Source organism: Narcine bancroftii, chromosome 6, assembly GCF_036971445.1.
Source record: "Narcine bancroftii isolate sNarBan1 chromosome 6, sNarBan1.hap1, whole genome shotgun sequence".
NCBI classification, from domain to species: domain Eukaryota; kingdom Metazoa; phylum Chordata; class Chondrichthyes; order Torpediniformes; family Narcinidae; genus Narcine; species Narcine bancroftii.
In genome coordinates, this window is record NC_091474.1 from 143,672,336 (window position 1) to 143,694,822 (window position 22,487).

Below are 22,487 nucleotides of genomic sequence, written 5' to 3' on the forward strand. Positions count from 1 at the left end.
CCCAGCGGCAATAGACATTCACCAAGACGAGTAGTTTCTAAAACAAAAGTTGTTTTTAATCAAACAGAATCAAACTTTAACTTATCTCTATACTTAACTAACCCAAATTAACCCCCTTCTAATTCTAAGTGCACGTGTATGTAATGTGTGTGTAAATTTAAGAAAAGTTCTTTGGTTCACAGTTCAATCTCACTTCTCCTTCTTCCAAGTTCTCTGGTTGCAGGCAATTCTAATGGTGTGCACAGAATTTAACATGTATAAAGTTCACCAGGCTTTGGTGTTGGAAAGGTAAATGTTTACTGCTCAGGAAGGCTTTTGTAGGGTTTGCAGAGTGAGATTTGTTGTTCCACGATTTCCACAACTGAGGTACCACCATTAGTCACTTCAATGTCTCGCTGATGAAACTTCCCCCATCAGGGTTCTCCAGATGGTAATGTCTTTCTTTCAGGAACCGAGTTCCTTTCTGTTCCCCTTATTCCAAGATAAACATCAGACAGATAGCATTTCCAGCCATCCACTGCTCTGGAACTTTCTGTTTTCAACCAGTTTTCCTGGCTTGCACTGTTTAGCCGCTTTCAGTGTCACACACACACTGGCTGTCTCTCTCTCTCTCTCTCTCTCTCTCTCTCTCTCTCTCTCTCTCTCTCTCTCTCTCAAGTTCTCCTATCTTGGTCAAGCTGTTGTCTCAGATAAACAAAACCTAGGAGTGATCTTTCTATGAGCACCCTGTAGGTACTTGCAAACTGCTAGTTTGTTTCCTCCAAAACAATGGCTATTCATTTCATGACATCATTTCAATGAGCACTTACTTGTGAAACGTGCATAAGCATCTCCATAGATCCTGCAATGTTCCTGAATATGAATTCTTTAGTCTTTCAAATAAGATCTGTTTTAAAATGTGTATATGTATGTAACCGACTGTAATCTTATGAAATTCCTCCCAATATTTATGCATTACAAAACTTAAAAAATGATACTTAGCTGAAACTGATACATTAGACAAAGAAATAAATATTTTGGGAAGGAATTACAAAGAAATCCATTTGGACAGGGGAAAAAAGCACAATTTACTTCTAAGAAATTGAAATATAGTACATTACAAATTAGATTTGAACATTTATTGCAAAGATCTAGACAGATATTATGAATTAGGGGAAAGGGGAAAGGGTTTGGTATTGAATTTTATGACAAGTTTCAGAAGTAATTATTACCATTGTTTAGTGAAGTATTAGAACAAGCTAGAGTGGCACAACCTTTACCAGATTCTTTTTCACAAGCTATTATAGCAGTTATACTTAAGAAAGACAGACACCCTTTAAATACAGGATCTTATAGACCGTGACTAAAATTCTAGCCAATAGATTAGCTCACTTTTTACCCAAGTTAATTCATATTGATCAAGCATTATTTTATTTAAAAAACTGCTATTTGGTGGGTAATTTAATTATTTTAATTAATGTCTCATAGGAGAAATCCAACTTACTAATAGTCTTTTCGTTAGATGCTGAAAAAGCATTTGATAGAGTTGAATGGTATTTTTTATTTAAGGTATTGGAAAAATTTTGATTTGGACCGATATTTATAATTTGGATTAAGGCAATATATAAACATCTTATGATTAGAGTTGTGACAAATGGACTTTTATCTGAAACATTTAGGTTGTAGAGATCAACTAGGCAAGGCTGTTTTTTGTCACCTGCAATATTTGCATTGGTAATAGAACCTTTAGCACAGTTAATAAAGCAAGATAGTGAGATAAAGGGCATTACAATGGGTCTGGATGAATTTAAGATTAATTTATTTGCTGATGATATGTTGATTTATTTAACAGAACCAAGAAATTCATTGAAAGTTTTACAGGATAGATTAAGGGAATATGGGGAATTATCTGGGTACATTTTCGTTATTATCAAATAGTTGTTGCATGACTTATATGGGAGAAATTGGGGAACTTTCAAAGGAATCAAAATTTGAAATGTTAATTCAGGAAGGTGGAAAGAAAGGATTTATATCTGAAATGTACAAATTACTGTAACAAAAAATGCTCAAGATCGATTTACGTGTCAAGATTAAATGGTAACAGGATTTGGGGTGGAATTTAGTGTAGATCATTGGCAAACTATTTGTAAGAACAGTATGACAAAGATTATCGATGTTAGATATAGACTTGTTCATTATAATTTTATACATCAATTATATTTATCCTTGGAATGATTAAAAATATATAATTTGATACCTTCTGATTTATGGTTTCAATGTCAGATGGAGAAGGAGACTTTTTTGCATTTAGTATGGACATATGAAAAAGTTAAATTTTTTTTCGAGGATGAGAGAATTTTTCAAAAATTTTTAAAATTAAATTTGCTTTGCGCCCATTAATTTAAAAAAAATAGTGATACAAGTATAGTTTGTTTGAAATTAGGTCTGGATAAATTTCAAGTGGCTTTTTTTAGATTAGCGTTAGCAGTAGCAAGGAAGTGTATTGCAATCACATGGAAAGAACAAATAGAACTTAATTTACAAAGATGGCATTCAGAATTGAGATCTTGTATTCCTTTGGAGAAAATAACATAATTTGAGAGAAAAATAATTTGTTTTTAGAAAGGTTTGGAGCCCTTATTTGCATTATATGGATTTAAAATTGTAAAGATCTGGACCTGTATGTGGCAGGATGTCCCCATCATACGATGATTAGTTACTGTGTTATTTTTGGTTAATTCTCCTCAATTTTTCTTTTTTTTTCTTTTATGGTTTAGTGGGGTTTTAGAGGTTATGGGTTGGGATGTTCGGAGAGGGGAGTTGATTAGTATAAGGGGTTGGGAAGGTGTAGAGGGGAGGGTTTTTTCTTTCTTTTTTTCTGTTATATAAATCATGATTATTTTGAAGATATATTTTTAATTGTTTATATGATCATGGTTATAAAACTTTAAATAAAATATATAAAAAAAAATTCCTTCATCCTGCATCTGACGCCACATTTCATATTCGCATGTGAGCTATTGAGACAACACATGGATGAAGGAAATGGTTCTTTACTTTAAAGTTGATGTAAACAGCACCTTGAGGCAGGCCATGAGGCTGCAAGTCTCCATTACAGCTCTTGTGTACTGTGTGTCATTCCCCCTGCTGGCAGCCAAGTCGAATCAAACAGTAAGGCATTACTAGTTGCATTGCAATCATGATCATTATCATTACAACCAAGTGCTGAGTATCTTCTCTGGTGATGCTCTGCCAGGCCTCTACTGCAGCCATCTTCAGCTCCTGCTTGTTTCGGGGGCTAGTTCTCTTAAGTTTTCTCTTAAACATGTGGAAGATTGCTCAATTGGATTTAGATTGGCCATTCAAGAATTTTCCAGTTTTTAGCTTGGAAAAACTCCTTTGTGGTTTTAGCAGTAGGTTTGGGATCATTGTCTCGCTGTAGGGTGAAACACCACCCAATTAGTTAGGAGGCATTTGCTTGAAATTGAGCAGATAAGAAGTTTCTATACACCTCAGAATTCATTTTGCTACTACCATCAGCAAATACCTCATCAATGAAGATAAGTGTGCCAGTACCTGTGGCAGCCACACGTACCTAGGCCATAAACCCCCCCACCATCATGTTTCAATGATGAAGTGGTATGCTTTAGATCTTGGACAGTTCCTTTACGCCTCCATTCTTTGCTTTTACCATCACTCTGATACAGGTTAATCTTGGTCTCAAGGGTTTTTCTAGAATTCTCCAGGCTCTTTTAAATACTCCTTGGCAACTTGTAATCTGGCCATCCTGTATCTTTGGCTAATGAGTGGTTTGCATCTTGCAGAGTAGCCTCTGGATTTCTGTTCATTAAGTCTTCTGCTGTCAGTAGTAATTGAGACATCCACATCTGCCCCCTGAACAGTGTTTCTGATCTCTTGGACAGGTGTTTGAGGATTTTTCTTCATTATGATGAGAATTCTTCTTCCATCAGCAGTGAAGGTCTTTCTTGGCCTATCAGTCCCTTTGTGAATACTGAGCTCACCAGTATGCTCTTTCTTCTTACTGATATTCCAAATAGTTGATTTTGGTACTCTCAAGTTTGGGCAATGTCCTTTACTGTTTTATTCTTGTTTTTCTTTCAGCCTCATAATGGCTTCTTTGACTTTTATTGGTACAACTCTGTCCTCGTGTTGAAAGATGGAAACTACAGACTCCAAAGGCGATCAAAAGCTTAGAAGCAAGCCTAGTGATATGCTCCATCAATAACTCCAAAGCCTTAGAGTGAGGAACAAAGTAGCTGGCCTGATTCCAAGTGCTCGACTGAGGACAGGGAGAGGGAGGTCGACCTTTATTCCAGGGTCACAAGGGGAGGAGTTATCAGGGAGCGAGTCACCAGTAGGGGGCGGGCCAGCTATCCATCGGCAGTTACATATTCCCATCACCACATTCACCCCCACTTTTAAAAGAAAAACCCCGCCGGGTTAAATGTCGTCAAGACTCAGGTGGTCGGGTGGACTCCTTTGCCTCTGTGACTGGCGCAATGGTCGGCTTCATTGGCAGTTGTGTGTCCTGAGGCTGGGGAGGGAGGTCTGGCTCTGTAGGTGGTGGGGCTTAATTGTATGTGGGGGCAGTCGATGTGGTTGGAGCATTGGAACAGGGTCCGGGGTGTGTGGTGGGTGAGTCCCTGACCCGCAGTCCCTGACAGGGGCAGTATGGGTGTAGGTAGGACCTGGGTTGAGGGGGATGGGGAGTGGGCAGGGGTCTATGTCCTCATACTGAGGGTTGGCGTCCAGGAGTTGCACGTCTTTGACCAACGTGTCAGACTTGTGACCCCCTCACATGTTTCCGCAGGAGGACTGGTCCCAGGGATGAAAGCCAGTGTGGCAGTGTAGTTCCGGTTGCCGACTTACTGGTGAAGAAAAATATGCATTCATGTGGGGTTGTGTTGGTAGCTATGCATAACAGAGATTGGATGGCTTGGAGTTCTTCCAGCAGGACTTCCCACCAATGGGATACTGCCAAGCCTTTTGATTTAAGACCAGGAGGTTAGCTTTCCAAACTGTAGCAACCTGGCTGTTTCCATGGGGGTTGTAACTTGTTGTAGTGGCAATGCCTCTAGCCCACAGGTACTGCCGCAGTTTATTGCTCATAAAAGAAGACCCGCAATCACTGTGATGTCATCCCAAAGAGGATAAATATGCTGTGGAGTGCCTTTATGATGGTGGTGAGGTCATGTCGGGACAGGAGATAGCAAAAGGGAACCTGGAGTACTCATCAATGATGTTCAGGAAGTATATGTTCCTGTTGGACAAGGATAAGGGCCCCTTGAAATCGATGATGAGTTGTTCAAAGGGGTGTGTGGCCTTTATGAGGTGCGACTTGTCGGGCTGGAAGAATTGTGGTTTACATTCCACACGGACCCAACAGAGTCTGGTCAAGGACCTGATATCCTCAATGGAGTAGGGAAGGTTCAGGGCTTTCATGAAGTGAAACAATCTCGTGACTCTGGGGAGGTAAATGTCATCGTGGAGGGACTGGAGGTGGCAGAGATGAGCGCTGGAGCATGTCCCCCAGGATAGGGTGTCTGGGGGCCATTGAGCTTGCCCAGCTGGTGTAGAATGTGATAGTTGTAGGTGGAGAGCTCGATTCTCCACTTCAGGATTTTGTCATTTTTGATCTTACCCTGCAATTTGGTATTGAATATGAACACAATGGCTCATTGGCCCGTTAGCAGGGTAAATCTCTTCCTGGCCAGGTAATGACGCCAGTAGCGTACTGCCTCAATGATGGCCTGTGCCTGCTTCTTGACAGAGGTGTGCTGTGTCTCAGGACCGTGAAAGGTACAGTTAGAAAAAAATGGTTACTGTCTCTGCCTGCCTGGTTGAGAGTGGTGGCCAGCATGAAGGCATCGCTTTCCACCTGAAATGGGATGGATTCGTCCATGGAATGCATCGTGGCTTTGATGACGTCTCCCTTGATCTGGGTGAAGGCTGCCTGGGCTTCTGCCGAGAAGGGAAAGGTTGTGGATGTTGCCAGGGGATAAGCTTTATCAGCATAGTTTGGCACCCATTGAGCATAATAGGAAAAGAACCCCAGGCACCATTTTAGCGCCTTGAGATTATGCAGGATCGGGAGCATTGATACCATGTACCACAACATATCCGAGGAGGGCCAGGCGAGTTGTGCGAAACACAGTTGTCCTCGTTGTAGCTCAGATTGAGGGTCTTAGCAGTGTGGAGAAATTTGGCAAGGTTCGCATCGTGATCCTGCTGGTCATGGCCGCAGATAGTGACATTATCTAGGTAGGGGAATGAGGCCATCAGTTTGTGATTGTCCACCTCTGATCCATTTTCCTCTGAAATACGGAGACTCCATTGATGGCTCCAAAGGGTACCCAGAGAAAGCGGTAGAACCTGCCATCTGCTTCGTATGCATTTACTGGCAGTCTCCTTGGCATAGGGGGAGTTGGTGGTACGCCAACTTTAGGTCAATAGAGGAGAACAGCCTGTACTGGGAAATCTTGATGACCATGTCAGCAAGGGAAGGGAGTATGCATCCAGCTGCATGAAGCAGTTGATCGTTTCTCTGTAGTCGATCACTATATGGGGTTTACTTCTGTCCCTGACCACCACGACTTGGGCTCTCCACGTGCTGGAGCTGGTCGCTATGACCCCCTCGCCAGGCGTCACTGCACCTTGGACTTTATGAATGCCCCGTCCTCAACGCTGTAGTGTCTGCTCTTAGTTGGTGTTGGTTTACACTCTGGGGTAAGGCTGTCAAACAGTGATGGTGGGGGTATGCGGAGGTTAGAGAGCCCACAGGTGGGGGCTGGCTGTGGGGCGTCCTTGAGGTGGGGGTTGTATACAGTGATGGGTGGTTGGGGCCCTCCGAATACCATCGTGGCACTCCTGAACTGACTTTGGAATTCCAACCCCAGAAGGATTGGTGCGTAGAGCTGAGACATTAACAGTAAATGGAAATTGTCATAATGTTTACCCCGCACTGTTAATGACTCAATGCAATGCCCTTGGATCTCAGCAGATTGGTCCTTTGTGGCCATTGATTGTCATGGTATGATGAGGAGAGAGAGTTTGTGAGCATTGTTCGGGTGGATGAAGTTTTCAGTGCTTCCATTGTCGAGCAGGCAATTAGTTTGTTTCCCATTTACCTCAGTCTCTGTCGTCGAGTGGGTGATCGGGTGAGGGCTGCCCTGATCCAAGTTGATGGACACTAGTACTGGTCGCTGTTGGAGGGGGAGCTAGTTTGGTAAGATGGCATCCCCCATGTTGACTGGGCATACTGAGAGAGGTGAATGAAGAAGGCGGAAGTGACGTCATCCACGATGGTGGAAGTGGAGTTGGGTAAGATGGCGACTCCTGGGTTGTGCATGCAGTCGAGCTGTTCGAGACCAGAAGTGATGTCATCACTGCGAGAGGAAGTGGAGTCGGGTTCAATGGCTGACTCCCAGGGGTGCATGTGGCTCTGCTCAGCAAGGAAGGCTTTGACTTATACACTCTCTCGTAGTGTCCTTTCTTTCCACATCCTGAGGAGGTAGCTTTTCTCGCCAGGCAGCATCGCTAGTGGTGCTTCTGGTGGCCGCAGAAGTAGCACTTCAGGTGCTTGGCTGTGGTGGCAGCAGAGGTGGTGGGGTCAGGGCCTCCCTGTAATGAGGCGGTTTGTGAGGCCATGCCCCAACATGGCTGAGCCCGCAGCCCAAATGTGGAGGGCCCATTGCGGTAGCGATGAATTCAGCGTTGCAGTGGGCTGAATCTAAAGTCTTAGCAAGCTGGTGGGATCTCTGCAATGGCAGCTTGTTTTCCTCTAGCAGTTGCTGGCGGATTTAATCTGACCTCACTCCAGCCACGCAGGTGTCCCATATCTGCTCTTCCACATACTGGTCCACCGATACCTGGGCAGGGATATTGTCCCTGCATTCTCACCCCAGATCATGCAGGGCCTGAAAGAAATTGTCCAGCGTCTCACCGGATTGCTGTTTTCTTGAGGCCAGGAGGTACAATGAGTAGATTTTGTTTACCTGCAGTCTGTAGAGGTTGTGGAGCTCAGTCCCAGCTGCAGAGTAAGCCGTGGCACAGTGGCTGACCCTCAAATGCAGTAACTTGAGTTTCTTCTCATCAGAATTTATGAGGTCCTCAGAAGCTTCCAGGAAGTCTGAAGCACTTGATCCACTGCTTGTACAGCTCTGTGACTCCGGGCGTCTGTGGGTCGAGGTCTAGTCTGTTGGATCACAGCAGATGGTGCATCCTATGTGGAAAATTTAAATTATAGTAAATTGATAGGCTCTATCAATGACTCCAAAGCTGTAGAGTGGGGAATGATAGGCTTTATTACACTTTAGACTTGTAGCTGGCCCGATTCCAAGTGCTTGACTGAGGACAGGGAGAGGGAGGTTGATGTTTATTCAAGGGTCACAAGGGGAGGGTTTGCCAGGGAGTGAGTCACCAGTGGGGGACTGGCCAACTATCCTTCAGTAGTTGCACATTTGTATCACCACACCTGTCTCTCGTATACCTGCACCAATTAAGCAATTAAACATACCTGAGTACTCACAAACACCTGTGAAGCAAAATACCCCAAACATTATGGTGCCCTGAAATGGGGAAACTGTATGTAAAAAGTGCTGTAATTTCTACTTGGTCAAGCCAAACTGAATACAAATAAGTGTTAATGAAATCTGGAATGACCACTTTAATCACATGAATTGTTTGATTAGATATATAAAACTGTGGAGCAAATGGGCAAATAAAGGAAAAATTTATTTGTCCCAAACATCATGAAGGACACTGTATCTTTATCTTATCTATGCCTTTCATAATTTTTACGCTTTATAAGATCCCCTCTCTTTCTTCTAAATTCCAGTGAGTCTAATCACAGATGACTCAATCTCTCCTCCTAGGTAACCCCATTATCTCTGGAATCAACCTGGTGAACCCCTCTGCGTCACCTCCAAAGCCAATGTATCTTCCTCAAGTAAGGAGACTGGAACTACATGCAGTACTCCAGATGTGGCCTCACCACTACCTTCTACAGTTGCAGAATAACCTCCTTATTCTTAAATACAATCCTTCTAGGCTTCCATTTGTCTTTTTGATAGCCTGCTGCACCTGCAAGCCAACCTTTTGCGATTCATACGCCTGCAAACCAATTTCCACCATCTGATTTGACTGACCATGGTACAGTACTGCGTTTGTTTCATTATATTCAATAGTTGAATATAATATGTGATGTATATTGTTTTGCATCACATCCCTGATGCCCTGTGCTTGTTTACAGGAATGTTTACATTCCTGCTAGTTTATATCAGATCTAGTCCACTTAATCAATAATATTTGATGGGAATAATAATTGCTTTTGACTGTCTCGTTCGCCTCCTTTCCATTTCAATAAAATAGTTTTTCTGGCTATCAATGTATTAAAAGCTTAGACTTTTTCTTGAGATACCAATTATAGGTTCATCTGTGTCACAAGAAAAAAAAAACAGAACAATTAACGGACAAGGTTCCAAGTTGGTCTTGAAAATTGTTGCTAAGAGTTTGAAAAATCTTATTCCAAAATCTCTCTAAATTTGGGCATTCCCAGAGCATAAAAAATGTGTAAAAAGGCATAAAGGTTACATTTCTCACAAGAAGGATCAACACCTGCATAAAAAACTGGGATAATTGAAGTTTTGCCTTTGGAGTTTGGTGCACCACCTTAAATTGTAATTTTTATAATTGGAAGAATTAATAATTATTATACATTCCAGGAATTTTTTGTCTATTCTCCGGAGTTCGCCACATCATTATTAATTTCTTTTTTTCTCTCATTATAAAAAGGTAATCTTGATTAGAGGGAGTGGATAGATTAGATTAGTCTATTAGTTTTTAGTTTAAAAAAAAATCTTTTTTATTTTAATATAACAGTCCAATAAATGGGTCTGACATGGTTGCATGCATTATGTTTATCGCTGGAATGAGTTATTAGAAGTAGCAATAAATATAGTTATGTATATTTTATTATTTACCTATTATTTTTCTCCCTTTTGTATGTATTTACTTGCATACAATTGATTTATTATGTAATTATCATTTATTATGTATGCTCAAATGTTAAACTAAATAAATTATTTAAAAAAAAGAAAAATACTTTGTAGTTCACCTCTCGGTGTCTTGTTTTCCTTCTTGGTATGTGAAAGCTGGTGAACATTGTTGAGGATGCTCATGGTGTTGGATGACATGGAGTTCTTCTGATTAGATTGTCCTTGACCTGAGTTCCCATCTATATCTATGGCGCAAGGGCACTGACAGAAGTGCAGGCATGTTGTAATGCTGATGAATGACTGCAAGTGCTCCTGCTTCAAGGCCAAAACCACACTCCTGATACTGCCACCTGAGTATTCATATGGAACTGAAAAGATCAAAGTGCTGGAATGATATGGTGCCTTAGATGTCCCAATCAGCACTGACCCCATAACCTCCCCCAGAGTTGTTAGTCTTGGCAACCTCAGCAACTTGTCCTGCTGGCAGCAGAAGGTATTGTAATAGTACATGCCCATGAATTAGATTGCTTGCTCAATTTTGGATTATGTGATCAATGTACTATGTGCAAAGACCTGGCATGCTCTGGTAGGATAGCCTTTTAAACAACGTTTGGGGCTCAATTAATGAATCATAAAAGGGATCATAGTTTAGATTTGATGTTTTGATTTAGTGTGATTTTGTAATAATAAGCCTGAGATAGGTTAATAATTTGCTAACTTTAGATTTTTTAAATGGGCACAAGTGCAAAATAATTGTTGGATGGAAAATGAATAATTTTATTGTTCTAATTACCAATCCAATGTATGTCAATTGGCACAGATTTTGCTTTCAATATTCTTGTTGAATGATGTGTGAACACTTGGCATTGGGTCCCCTTCAACAGCAGGAGCTACTGATTGTACTTTACACAGGTTCTTTATACATCAGTCTGGGAGATGCTTGGTTTGGGGGGAGTAGGGATGGTGGGGTGGGCGAGAGTTCATTAAAAAAAAGTTCAAAGAAATTTTGTGAAAAATGCTCGCTGTTTGATGAATACCCAGAGGAAAAGAGAAATAAATTTGGAGAAATTATATTTTTAAACATTTTCCTTGTTGTTGCAGGACAAGTTTATACTGATTCCAAATTTATTGTTCCCTGATGGCAGCAGTTTGCATTTGACTTTCGAAGGAATTGTGCAATGTATTGTGAAGCACATATGATTATGTCTTGCTGAACAAAGTGAATCACTACTTTTTCACCATCACTGAGACACAAGTATTAAGTGGAATATTTTGAACAATTTTTCCTGCTAAAGGTTGGGGGGGGGGGGGGCACATTATCTTTTAAGTGTTGTTGACTGACTGGGAAGAAATGACAGAAGTGCTTTGATCTGTTTTGAAAATAATGAAAGTGAGCTGAAGGCAATGGCAGAATGTGACCTGAAAAGTTAGAGCATTTAAAATGCTTCTGTCCTCATCCAATGTTTGAATGGGACACAAAAACTACTTGGAAGATGAATGAGAAGCTAGTATATAAAAGCAAAATGCTTTTCATAAAATTGTTAACAAAACTAGGTACTGTAAAACCTATGGGGATTGGTAGATGCCGGATAAGTGAATTTTCTGTTTGCTTGAGACTTACAATGCCTAATCAAGATACCTGCATTAAGAATAAACAGTTTAAAATACAAAAAATACTATACTGTGCTTACACTGAACAAACTACACTTTCATTAATATATAAACCTTAAAGAATTTTAGTTCATTTTCAGTCACATTCTTTGAAAACTTCTAACCGTCGCTGCATCCACAGGTTCCTCCCCCTCCACGGAGCCATTGAAAAGATGAACAATAATATCATCAATCATTAACTCCGCTCCGCCCCCCCCCCCCAAATTTACAGATAAAGCCTCTGACTGGAATGACTCTTGCTCGGTTGGGATAAGGAGACACTTTAAGAGAGTGACCTCTCAGTGACCAGCATCACCCAGCTTTTCATCCTTGGCGACGCCATTTTATTCAAGCACAACTTTATTCAAACAGTTGCTACAAGCTCTCCGCTGGCTGAATATTTGCTCCCACCTTCACTAAAGGCTTATGTGTTACTTCAGAGAACATTTACTTTTACAATTTGAAACATGTATTTTTTTTACCTATTATTTTATCCTTGTTTATTTTAATTTTTAAATCTATATACATTTTTTTTGCTGGTTGCTTGAATTCTGGATACCAGGGATTTTACTGTGCATTATAATCAGATAGGCCAACAAAATAATCTGTTTCTCATCTTAATCTGTTGCTATAATAACAAGCTTACAGAATTGACTTCTGATGTTCAATATATTCCTCAGGATCATTTTCAACGTTCACCACATAAAACGACATTTGTCAGCAAATTAAACCCAGAGGGTTGAGGAAGAAAAGAAGATGGTGGTAATTTTATATAGAATCAATGCCAGAGATGAACAAGTTATTAAGAGAAAAAGGTTAACTTTGTTTTATTGACCATGTTTAATGTATCATTGCATGTCTCAACTCCATGACTGTGTATCCTTAGATTCTGTTTTTACTATTAAATCAATTGAATTATCCAGGTTTGTATTCAGCTAATTTTTTTTACGTACTTGTGGGGGAACTAAGGTTCCCAAGTGTCATTTGTAACAGAAAATGTCAGCTTGTCGTTTTGCACTGGCTCCATCCCTGCATTAACCAGAATGATTTATTTTTCTTTTAGGTATGCTTTGCATTTCATTCTTCAGAGTGGAATTTCTTACTACATTATGGTCATTGTTGGGGCGGGCCACATGCACAAGTAAGTACTTTAGCTAAAAGTTCCATACAAACAGCTGTAAAAACCTAAGAAAAACGCTGTTCTTTATTATAGTGTGGTGCTCGTTACTGCTACATACAGTAAATTCTATATGTGCCAGTAACAAAGATTGCTTTGGATAGCAGCACCAGGTGGTGAGAAGGGGAACCTTTGATATCATACTTTTCGACATGATCTATTCATTTCATTAAATGGATGCTTTTCAAACTATAACAAAGATCCTTTTCTAGATTGGGTGGACTTGTATTTGTTCATTTGAATGTTCAGGAAAGAGCTTCTTTCTCATTGCTGTTTTAGAGAACGAGTGGTTGCAGACAAAAACCTAAAAGTTCACTGGTTTCCCAAATAACTGCATCCAATGAACCACCTCAGGACGTGGAACTGTTTAGTTGTTTTTTTTTTTAGCATTGCCCATCTTTTTGTGTTACATACTTGGGAGGTGCAAAATTTAAAGGTGCGTGACCTCCTCTCACACAAAAATATCAATCAGTGCATTGATCAGCAGAGTGAGATGTAGTTGCCTGTACAATTTAACCAGATAAAGTTATCCAGATTTATTTAGATTCTCGGGACGAGCCAGTAGTGGGCTTCGTCATGCATTAGCAGATCTTAACTGAGGTGATGGGAGATGCATTCCTATACTGCCTGAGCATCTGCAGAAAAGGAGGAGAAATATCTCTTCCCTCTAATTTTAAGTGCACTCCAAGTACCTAACTGTTGAAGGGAGTTGTGAATGTTAGAGAATACAAATGGAAATATTTGTAATGATCTCTTGTGATCAAATCAAAATGATTGGGAACATTAAACAAGTTCAATAAGAGAAAAGATATTTTACATGTTTCATAATTTACAGACACGTTGCAAAAAGAGGAAACAATGAATGTTTTCAAAAGACCTTTAGTAGTTACCTTAAAGAAGAAATCATGGGATTAGGAATAATGTATTTAGCTGGGTACAGAATGTACAGATATTGAAACACAGACAGCTCAGGATTGTGGCCTATACCTGCTGGTGTACAACAGGGATCAGGACTTCTCCTTGACGGCAAGTTGATTAATGACTTGGATATTATGTGCTCTCTTTTAATGATTCCAAATTCGTGTCAAATAAGGCAACATATAACTTCCATTCAAAAAGTCAAATCAATCCCTCTTGATTTTTCTTGACACTGCCACGGAAGTAATGAATGTACCTAGCTTCATATCACATATTTTCCCATGGGCTACAGCTTTTATAGAGAAAATCTTGTTTTATGCTCAGTTGCTCTTGAGATCCATGGTATTTGTGACCATTTTTTTAACCAGAAAGTTGACAGATGACTAAGAGGTCTATGTGGAGGGTAGATGCTGTTAATTAAATTATTGAGGCAGGGAAAGAATAGTAAGGTGAAAGAACCATATTGTACAAAGAATGTGGAAAATCTAGTTAAGAAGAAAAGAAAAGCTTGCAAGAGATTTAAGAAGATAGGAACTGATAGAATTTCAAGGGGATTACAAGATTGCTAGGAAAGAGCTCAAGAGGGGACTTGGGAGAGCACGAATGGACCATGAGAAGGCCTTGGTGAACATGATTAGGGACAACCCCAAGGCATTTTACATATGTGAAGAACAAGAGGACGAATCATATAAGGATGAGACGATCAAGTGTGATAGTGGAAATGTGTGCATGGAGTCGAGGGAGGTAGCAGTGTTCACCAGAAAAAAGGACCTTGGCAATTGTGGGGGCAACTTAAAAGTCGACTGAAATGCTTGAGAATATTGACATTGAGAAAGGGGATGTGTCAAAACTTTTGAAAAGCATAAAGTTTGATAAGTCATCAGGACCAGAGGAGATTTACCCAAGGCTACTCTGGGAAGTGAGGGAGGAGATTGCTGAGCCACTGGTGATGACCTTCGTATGTTCACTAGGGACAGGAGAAGTATTGGAGGATTGGATGGTTGCAAATGAGGCTGCTCAAGAAAGGGAGGAGAGATAACCCAGGAAATTATAGACCAGTGAATCTTGCTTCAGTGGTGGGCAAGCATGTTGGAAATCCTGAGAGATGGGATTTACAAACATTTGGAGAGGCATAATCTGATTATGGATAGTCAGCATGGCTTTGTCATGGGAAGGTCAAGGTCATGTCTTAAGAACCTCATTGAATTCTTTGAGGAAATATCAAAGCACTTTGAATATATAGTGGTGAATGTAGTAAATATAGATTTCAGTGAGGTATTTCACAATACTCCTCTTGTAAGACTCATTTAGAAAATAAGGAGGTATGGAATCCAAAGAGGCCTTGCCCTGTGAATACAGAATTGGTTTGCCCAGAGAAGGCAGAGATTGGTTGTAGATGTTTCATGTTCTGCAAGGAGGTCAGAGAACAATGGTGTTCTGTGGTGATCTGTTCTGGAACAACTCCTCTTTGTGATTGTTTTATAAATGACCTGGATAAGAAAATGGAATCGTGGGTTAAACATTTTGTGGATGAAACTAAGGTTGGTTGTATTCTGGAGCGTTGCCAGAAGTTAAGAGGGACATAGAGGATACAGAACTGGGCTGAGAGGTGGCAGATAGAGTTTAACCCTGAAAAGTGAGATGGTTTATTTTGATAGGTCAAATTTGAAGACTGAATACAATGTTAATGGGAGGACTCTGAGCAGTGTTGGTGAGCTGTGAGACCTTGGAGTTCGTGTCCATTGGACACTCAAAACTGCTTCACAGGTTGATAGTGTTGTTAAGAAGGTGTATGGTGTATTAGCCTTCATTAACTGTGGGAATGAGTCAAGAGCTTTAAGGGAATGTTGCAGTTATGTTGGATCTTAGTTACACCCAATTTGGAATATTGTGTTCAGTTCTGGTAACCTCACTACAGGGAGGTTGTGGATGCAAGAGAGAGGATGCAGAAGAGATTTAGGATGCTGCCTGGATTGGGGACCATGCCTTATGTGGAAAAGTTGAGTTAACTTGGTCTTTTCTCCTTGGAACGATGGAGGACAAGGGAGGGGGGTGGGGAAGTGTGAATTGATAGAGGTGTACAGGATGATGAGAGGCATTGATTGTGTGGATGGCCAGTAGCTACAGGTACAGAAGGCAGCCCAGCCTGGCCAGCCCAGTGAGGACATGCCCTGACATGCCTGCAATACCCATGTTCCACCACACATGTTAGCCTGTTTTTTTTTAAAGATTCAACTCTCAACACTATTCCAAAGACTTAACGACTTGTAAAAAAAACACACTCTTGTGACCTGCAGTTTGATTTCTCCAATGCTAAATGATTTCAGATTACTGAGCATATCTCAGTATGTAATTTAGCCACACTATTTTGAATTTTGGATAATAAAACTTGCATAAAGCTGTGACTGTGGAACTGCACAGCAACTGACGGATCAGCATTTTCAAATTTTGCTGTTTTTGTTTGAATTGTCCTCTCATGGTTCACTCGCAGGTTGATAGGATAATTAAGAAGGTCTATAGGAAGCTGGACTTCATTAATCGGGGGATTGAGTTTAAGAGTTGAGAGGTCATGTTGCAACTCTACAAATCTCTGATGAGACCACAATTGAGTATTGTGCTCAGTTCTGGTCACCTTCTTATAAGAAAGGATGCAGAGGAGATTTACCAGGACATTGCCTGGATTTCAGAGCAAGCCTTGTAAGGCAAGGTTAGTAGAGCTGGGACTTTTCACTTTGGAGTGAAGAAGAATGAGAGAAGACTTAATAAAGATCTACTTTTCCACTGGGGTGAAATAGCAAACACCAGAGGACTAAGTGAAGGGAGGATCATTTAGGGGAGACATCAGAGGTGTTTTTTTTTTAATGTGGAGAATTATGGGTGCGTGAAAGGCCTTGCCAGGCTGGTGGGGAGGCTGAAACGTTTGGGCATTTATGAGACTCTTAGACTGACACTGGATGAAAGAAAAATGGAGGCTTATGAGGTAGAAAATTTGTTTTATTTTGGTAGGAGTATTTAAGATGGCACAACGTTGAGGACCAAGGGCCCTGTACTGTTCTGTTCTATGTTTTAAGTATATTTTTCAAATTCTAGCAAATGTTGAGAAGCAGGTGCATTAAAATCCAGGCAGATTGTTTTATTATTCATAGGTGGTCAGTTATCATGACCTAACCCCTTGTCAATTTTTATTCAACAAATATTGGTGCATGGAACACAAAGGCTGCTTTTTTCTTCATATTGGTGGAATAGTAATGGGTGTGGTAGAAACTTCACTCTGCCCAATAACAATTAATAACAAGGCAGCACAAAAAAGAGAAATTAACAACAGATCAAGCAGCAAATATGAAGAGTGAAAACTTTTACTGTTTCTGACATTGAAATTTGAACAAACTTGGGGTAATGCTTGCATTTCAATTTATATTTGTCATTATTGAATTTTTACTTGAAAGAAATTTAATTTTGCTTGGAATTCACAAGGTGCAGGAAAATAGCTCCTCCATTCTGGTTTATCGATTGTCAGAATGATTCCGATTTATTGTCAGAGTACGTACATGACATCACACACAACCCTGAGATTCTTTTTCCTGCAGGCCAGGGCAGAATGACCACTTTTTGGCAGTGTAAAAAAAAAAAAAGGATTCAATGTACACATTTATACAAATAAAGAAATCTAAATAAACTGCAATGCAGAGATGATTGAGTTTGTTGAGGATTCTGATAATGGGCAGGAGAGCCAACTATTCCTGAACCTGGTGGCAAGAGTCTTGTTGCACCTTAACCTCTTTCCTGATGGTAGTCGTGAGAACAGAGCATGTGCTTGGTGGTGTGTGTCCTTGATGATTGCTGCTGCTCCTCGACAGAAGCGTTCCCTGTCGATGTTCTTGATGGTGGAGAGGCTTTTACCTGTGATACCTCGAGCTGTGTCCACTGCCATTTGCAGGGCTTTATGCTCAGATATATTGGTGACCCCATACCAGACCATGATGCAGCCAGTTAGCATTTTCCAGATTCACAATATTTTTATTTGCATCTGAGGTTTGGCTACATACTTTTATGTTCAGAGCCAAAGGATTGATTCCCTTTGAACTGTCCTTATGAGAACATTGCAAGCATTTATGAGATACTCAATGGCACCGAATTGTTGAATATTTCAACCTTTCAAGCAGATCCTCTGTGCTTCCATTTGTTGGGACTTTTTAATCTCTGGTTTCATTTGGATCTGTGTGAACAGACAGCATTTATAAAGCAGGTTTTTACTTTGACTTTGGAGATCAAAATCAGAACCTAAATTGACTTTTTTTTTAAAACTTTGTTTAAAGATTTTATCACAGAAATTTAAAAAATTACATTTAAAGAAAAGATATAAAATAATATAATTACAATAAAACATTAATAACCTAACTTAATTCAACCTAACCCCCCCTACATATACAAGAACTAAAAAAAATCTATATATAAAAAAACCCACCCTTCCCCTCCCCAAAAATAAAGAGTGAAGAATTAGTAAAATTAATAATATTATGTATTAAAAAAACACACACAAATAAAAAGAAAAATATGACAAATAAAAATAATAAAAAAAGATTTATCAGATCTAAAATATCACATCTAGGAACATACTTAAATCAAACTTAATTGCATATACTTAACAAATGGAGTCCACTTCAACTTATAAAAAGACATCTTATCTTGAATTGAAAAAGATATCCTTTCCATAATTAAACAAGACTTCATCTCTAAATACCACCTATCCAAAGTTAGTATATTTCTATCTTTCCAAGTAGACGCTATACATTTCTTGGCCACTGCTAAAGCTAAATAGATAAAAGAAATCTGATAATAATTTAATCCTAAATCAATTAATGATTGCATATTCCCTAATAAAAATATATCAGGATCTAATACAACACAAATATTATATAATCTATTAAATATAGATTGAATACCTTTCCAAAACTGTTGCAATCGGTCACAGGACCAGACAGTATGTAAAAAAGTACTAGCTGTCTGGTCACAACGAAACCAACAGTCTGACTTACTAAGACCAAATTTTTTTAATTTTTCTGGTGTTAGATATAATTGATGTATAAAATTATAATTAATCATCGCTAATCTAGCATTAATCAATTTCCGAATACTGTTTTGACAAATTTCCATCCAAGCTTCTTCAGCTATTGTAGAACCTAAATCTTTTTCCCATTTCAACTTATCTTTATCCCAATCTTTCTTACTTTCATTTTCTTGTAAAATACAATACAAATCAGATATATACCCCATTTCTGGTATTGAAAGTACATACTTCTCAAAACCAGTTTCGGGCAATAAAGTCATTTGCCGACCACATATCTGTTTTACAAATGATCTTAACTGATAGTACACAAATACAGAATTTCCACTAATACCAAATTTCTTTTGTAATTCCTCAAAAGAACAAAAATGTTCCTCAAAAGAACAAAAATGTCCTTCAAAAAAACAATCAGATAAGTTTTTTATTCCTTTCCTTTCCCATTGTTTCAAAGTGATATTGGAGACCGTAAAAGGAACAAATTGATTATTATATAATGGCAATCGCCCAGACCATTTATTTTTAAGCCCCACTTTATCAAGTTTACTCGTCCATAGATTCAATAAATGTTTCAATATTGGTACATCATTAGTTCGTAACAAATTTTTATTCCATCAAAACAAAAATTCATGTGGAGATTTTTCTAAAATAACTGCCATTTCTATCTCCGCCCAACTGGGCGGATCCTCCATATTCATTAATGCACTAAGAAATTTAAATTGAGCTACCTCATAATAATATTGAAAATTAGGTAATCTCAAACCTCCAAATTGAAAGTCCCACTTCAATTTTTTCATTGCTACCCTCGGAAATTTTCCCTTCCATAAAAATTCTCTAACTGCTTTATATAAATCCTTAAAAAAACATTTTTTTTAAAAATAAGGAATTGATTGAAATAAATATTGCATCCGAGGAAAAATATTCATTTTTATAGTATTAATCCTCCCCAATAAACCTAAAGGTAAGTCCTTCCACCTAATCAAATCTAGTTTAATCTTTTTTATTAAAGGAAGGTAAATAATTGAATATGAATCTTGATATTCTGTATTGACGTTAATTCCCAAATATTTAATTTGTTTTGTCCACTTCAATTTCGTAATATTTTTATAAATCAAATAATCATCTTTACAAATTGACAAAATTTCACTTTTAGCCCAATTTACCTTATAGCCAGATAATTGACCATAATTTTCTAAAGATTCTTGAATTACTGGTAAAGAAATATATGGGACTACCAGGTATAATAAAACATCATCTGCAAATAAATTAATCTCGTATTCCTCATTCAAAACTCTCATACCCTTAACATTTTCATTTTGACGTATTAACTGTGCCAAAGGTTCAATAACTATAGCAAATAAAGCAGGTGACAATGGACATCCTTGTCTAGTAGACCTTGTTAGATCAAAAGATTCTGAAATCTGTCCATTAGTAGCAAGTCTAGCCTTCGGACTATTATATAAAGCCTTTATCAATCCAATAAATGAAGAACCAAAACAAAATTTCTCAAGTACTTTAAATAAAAACTTCCATTCCACTCTATCAAAAGCCTTTTCTGCATCTAATGAGACCACTATTGGATAATTCATTTGACATTTAAATTTATTTATCAAAGTAATTAATCGCAAAATATTATCAGACACATATCTGTTTTTTATAAATCCTGTTTGATCTTTATGTATTATTTTAGGTAAATATTGAGCCAATCTATTAGCCATAACTTTAGCCACAATTTTATAATCTACATTTAACAACGATATTGGTCGATAAGAAGAAACCTGTAAAGGAACTTTATCTTTTTTTGGTATAACTGTAATTATTGCATTAGAACAAGATTCAGGTAATTGAAAAGTTTTATAAATTTGCTGTATTACATTCTTATAAATAGAAGATATATCAACATAAGTTTTATAAAATTCTATAGAGAACCCGTCTTCACCAGGTGTCTTTCCATTTGGTATATCTCTTATAGCCATTTCAATTTCATTCTCTGTAAAAGATTTATCCAACTCTTGTCTATCTTCTTGATTCAACTGTGGCAAATTAATATTTTTCAAAAAAGAATCTATTGCATCTTCACTTACATCTTTACACTCAGATGTATATAATTTTTTATAAAAATTACAAAATTCCTCATTAATTTCTTTTTGTCTAAAAGTAATACCCGATTTTTTTCTAATTGCTGGTATAATCCTAGATAATTGTTCTTTTTTTAACTGCCATGATAAAACTTTGAGCTTTCTCACCCCATTCATAAAACTTGTGTTTAGTTCGATTCATTAAACATTCAAATCGATATGTTTGTAATTCATTATACTTTAATTTTAAATTAGTTAACTGGTTCTTTTGCATTTCAGTAGCATTTTTTGAAATTCTTTTTCACTAACAGTTATCTTTTTCTCTAAATCTTCAATCTCTCTAATTCTCTCTTTCTTTACTTTAGATGCATAGCTAATAATTTGACCTCCTAAAAAAGCTTTCATTGCATCCCATAAAACAAAATGACTAGAAACAGAGTTACCATTATTACTAATAAAATCCTCAATTTGTTTTTTTAAATAACTAATAAATTCTGGTTTTTGTAATAACATAATGTTAAATCTCCATCTTGGGGTTCTCTGAACATCTTGTGAACTCTGATATTCTAATAATAATAATCAATGATCTGAAACCAACCTTGCCTTATAATCCACAGATATAACCTTATCCTGCAAATGTGTTGAAATTAAGAAATAATCAATTCTTGAAAAGGAATTATGACGTGAAGAATAAAAAGAAAAATCTTTCTCTGTAGGATTAAGTCTTCGCCAAATATCAACTAAATTCAAATCTTTCATCATATTAGTCACTTGTACTGCCATCTTAGATTTCTTAATTACTCTTGGATACTTGTCCAATAAAGGCTCCAATACTACATTTAAATCTCCCCCAATCATCACATTGGAATTTGTTTGTCCAAGTAATAAAGACACATCTACAATAAAAGCTGTATCTTCAACATTTGGAGCATAAACATCAAGCAAAGTCCAAGCCTCATTAAGAATTGTACAATTCAGTTTTAATAATCTTCCTCCATTTTTCTCTTCATTCTGTAACTGAAATGGTAAATTCTTATGCACCAGAATTGCCACTCCTTTCGCCTTTGAATTAAATGAAGAATAGAAAACTTGTCCAACCCATTCACGTTTAAGTTTCAAATGTTCCTTATCTGTTAAATGAGTTTCCTGCAAAAAAGCCACATCAACTTTTATTTTTTTTAAATAGGCAAGTACTTTCTTACGCTTAATAGGATTATTTAAACCCTGAACATTAAGAGAGGCAAACTTAAGTTTAGACATTACTTACAATAACACAAAGAAAAAGAGGAGAAAAAAAAGAAAAGAGAAAAAAAAAGAAAAACACCCCCTTCCCTTATCCCCTCCTAAAACTACAAAAAAAGAAAAAAAATTTTAAAGATAATAATAAAAAAAAACTTCACTCCTTAATCCAAAAATTGATTTAAAAAAAAAAAGAACAGGTAGGAGGTTGCAACCACCTCCTCCTGTCTCAACCGCTCAATGCGGTAACTCCCACAAAATATTGGGTGTGAGATAACTCACACGTAGCTGATGACTTCTGGAAAATGATGCCCACCCAGCTCCCTCTCCCAATTCCCGTTTCACATTGAACTATCATCATTACCTGA

General features: G+C 38.1%; 1 protein-coding gene across 3 annotated transcripts in view; it reads left to right on the top strand.

The window, feature by feature from the left end:
* The window catches only part of LOC138736552 (lysophospholipid acyltransferase 2-like), a 194,295-nt gene that overhangs the window by 65,982 nt on the left and 105,826 nt on the right, over positions 1-22,487 (top strand). For all 3 annotated transcript variants that reach the window (XM_069886236.1, XM_069886237.1, XM_069886238.1), the window contains one exon: positions 12,709-12,786. In XM_069886236.1, the coding sequence (XP_069742337.1) occupies positions 12,709-12,786 (78 nt within the window). The remainder of the gene's footprint in view (positions 1-12,708; positions 12,787-22,487) is intronic.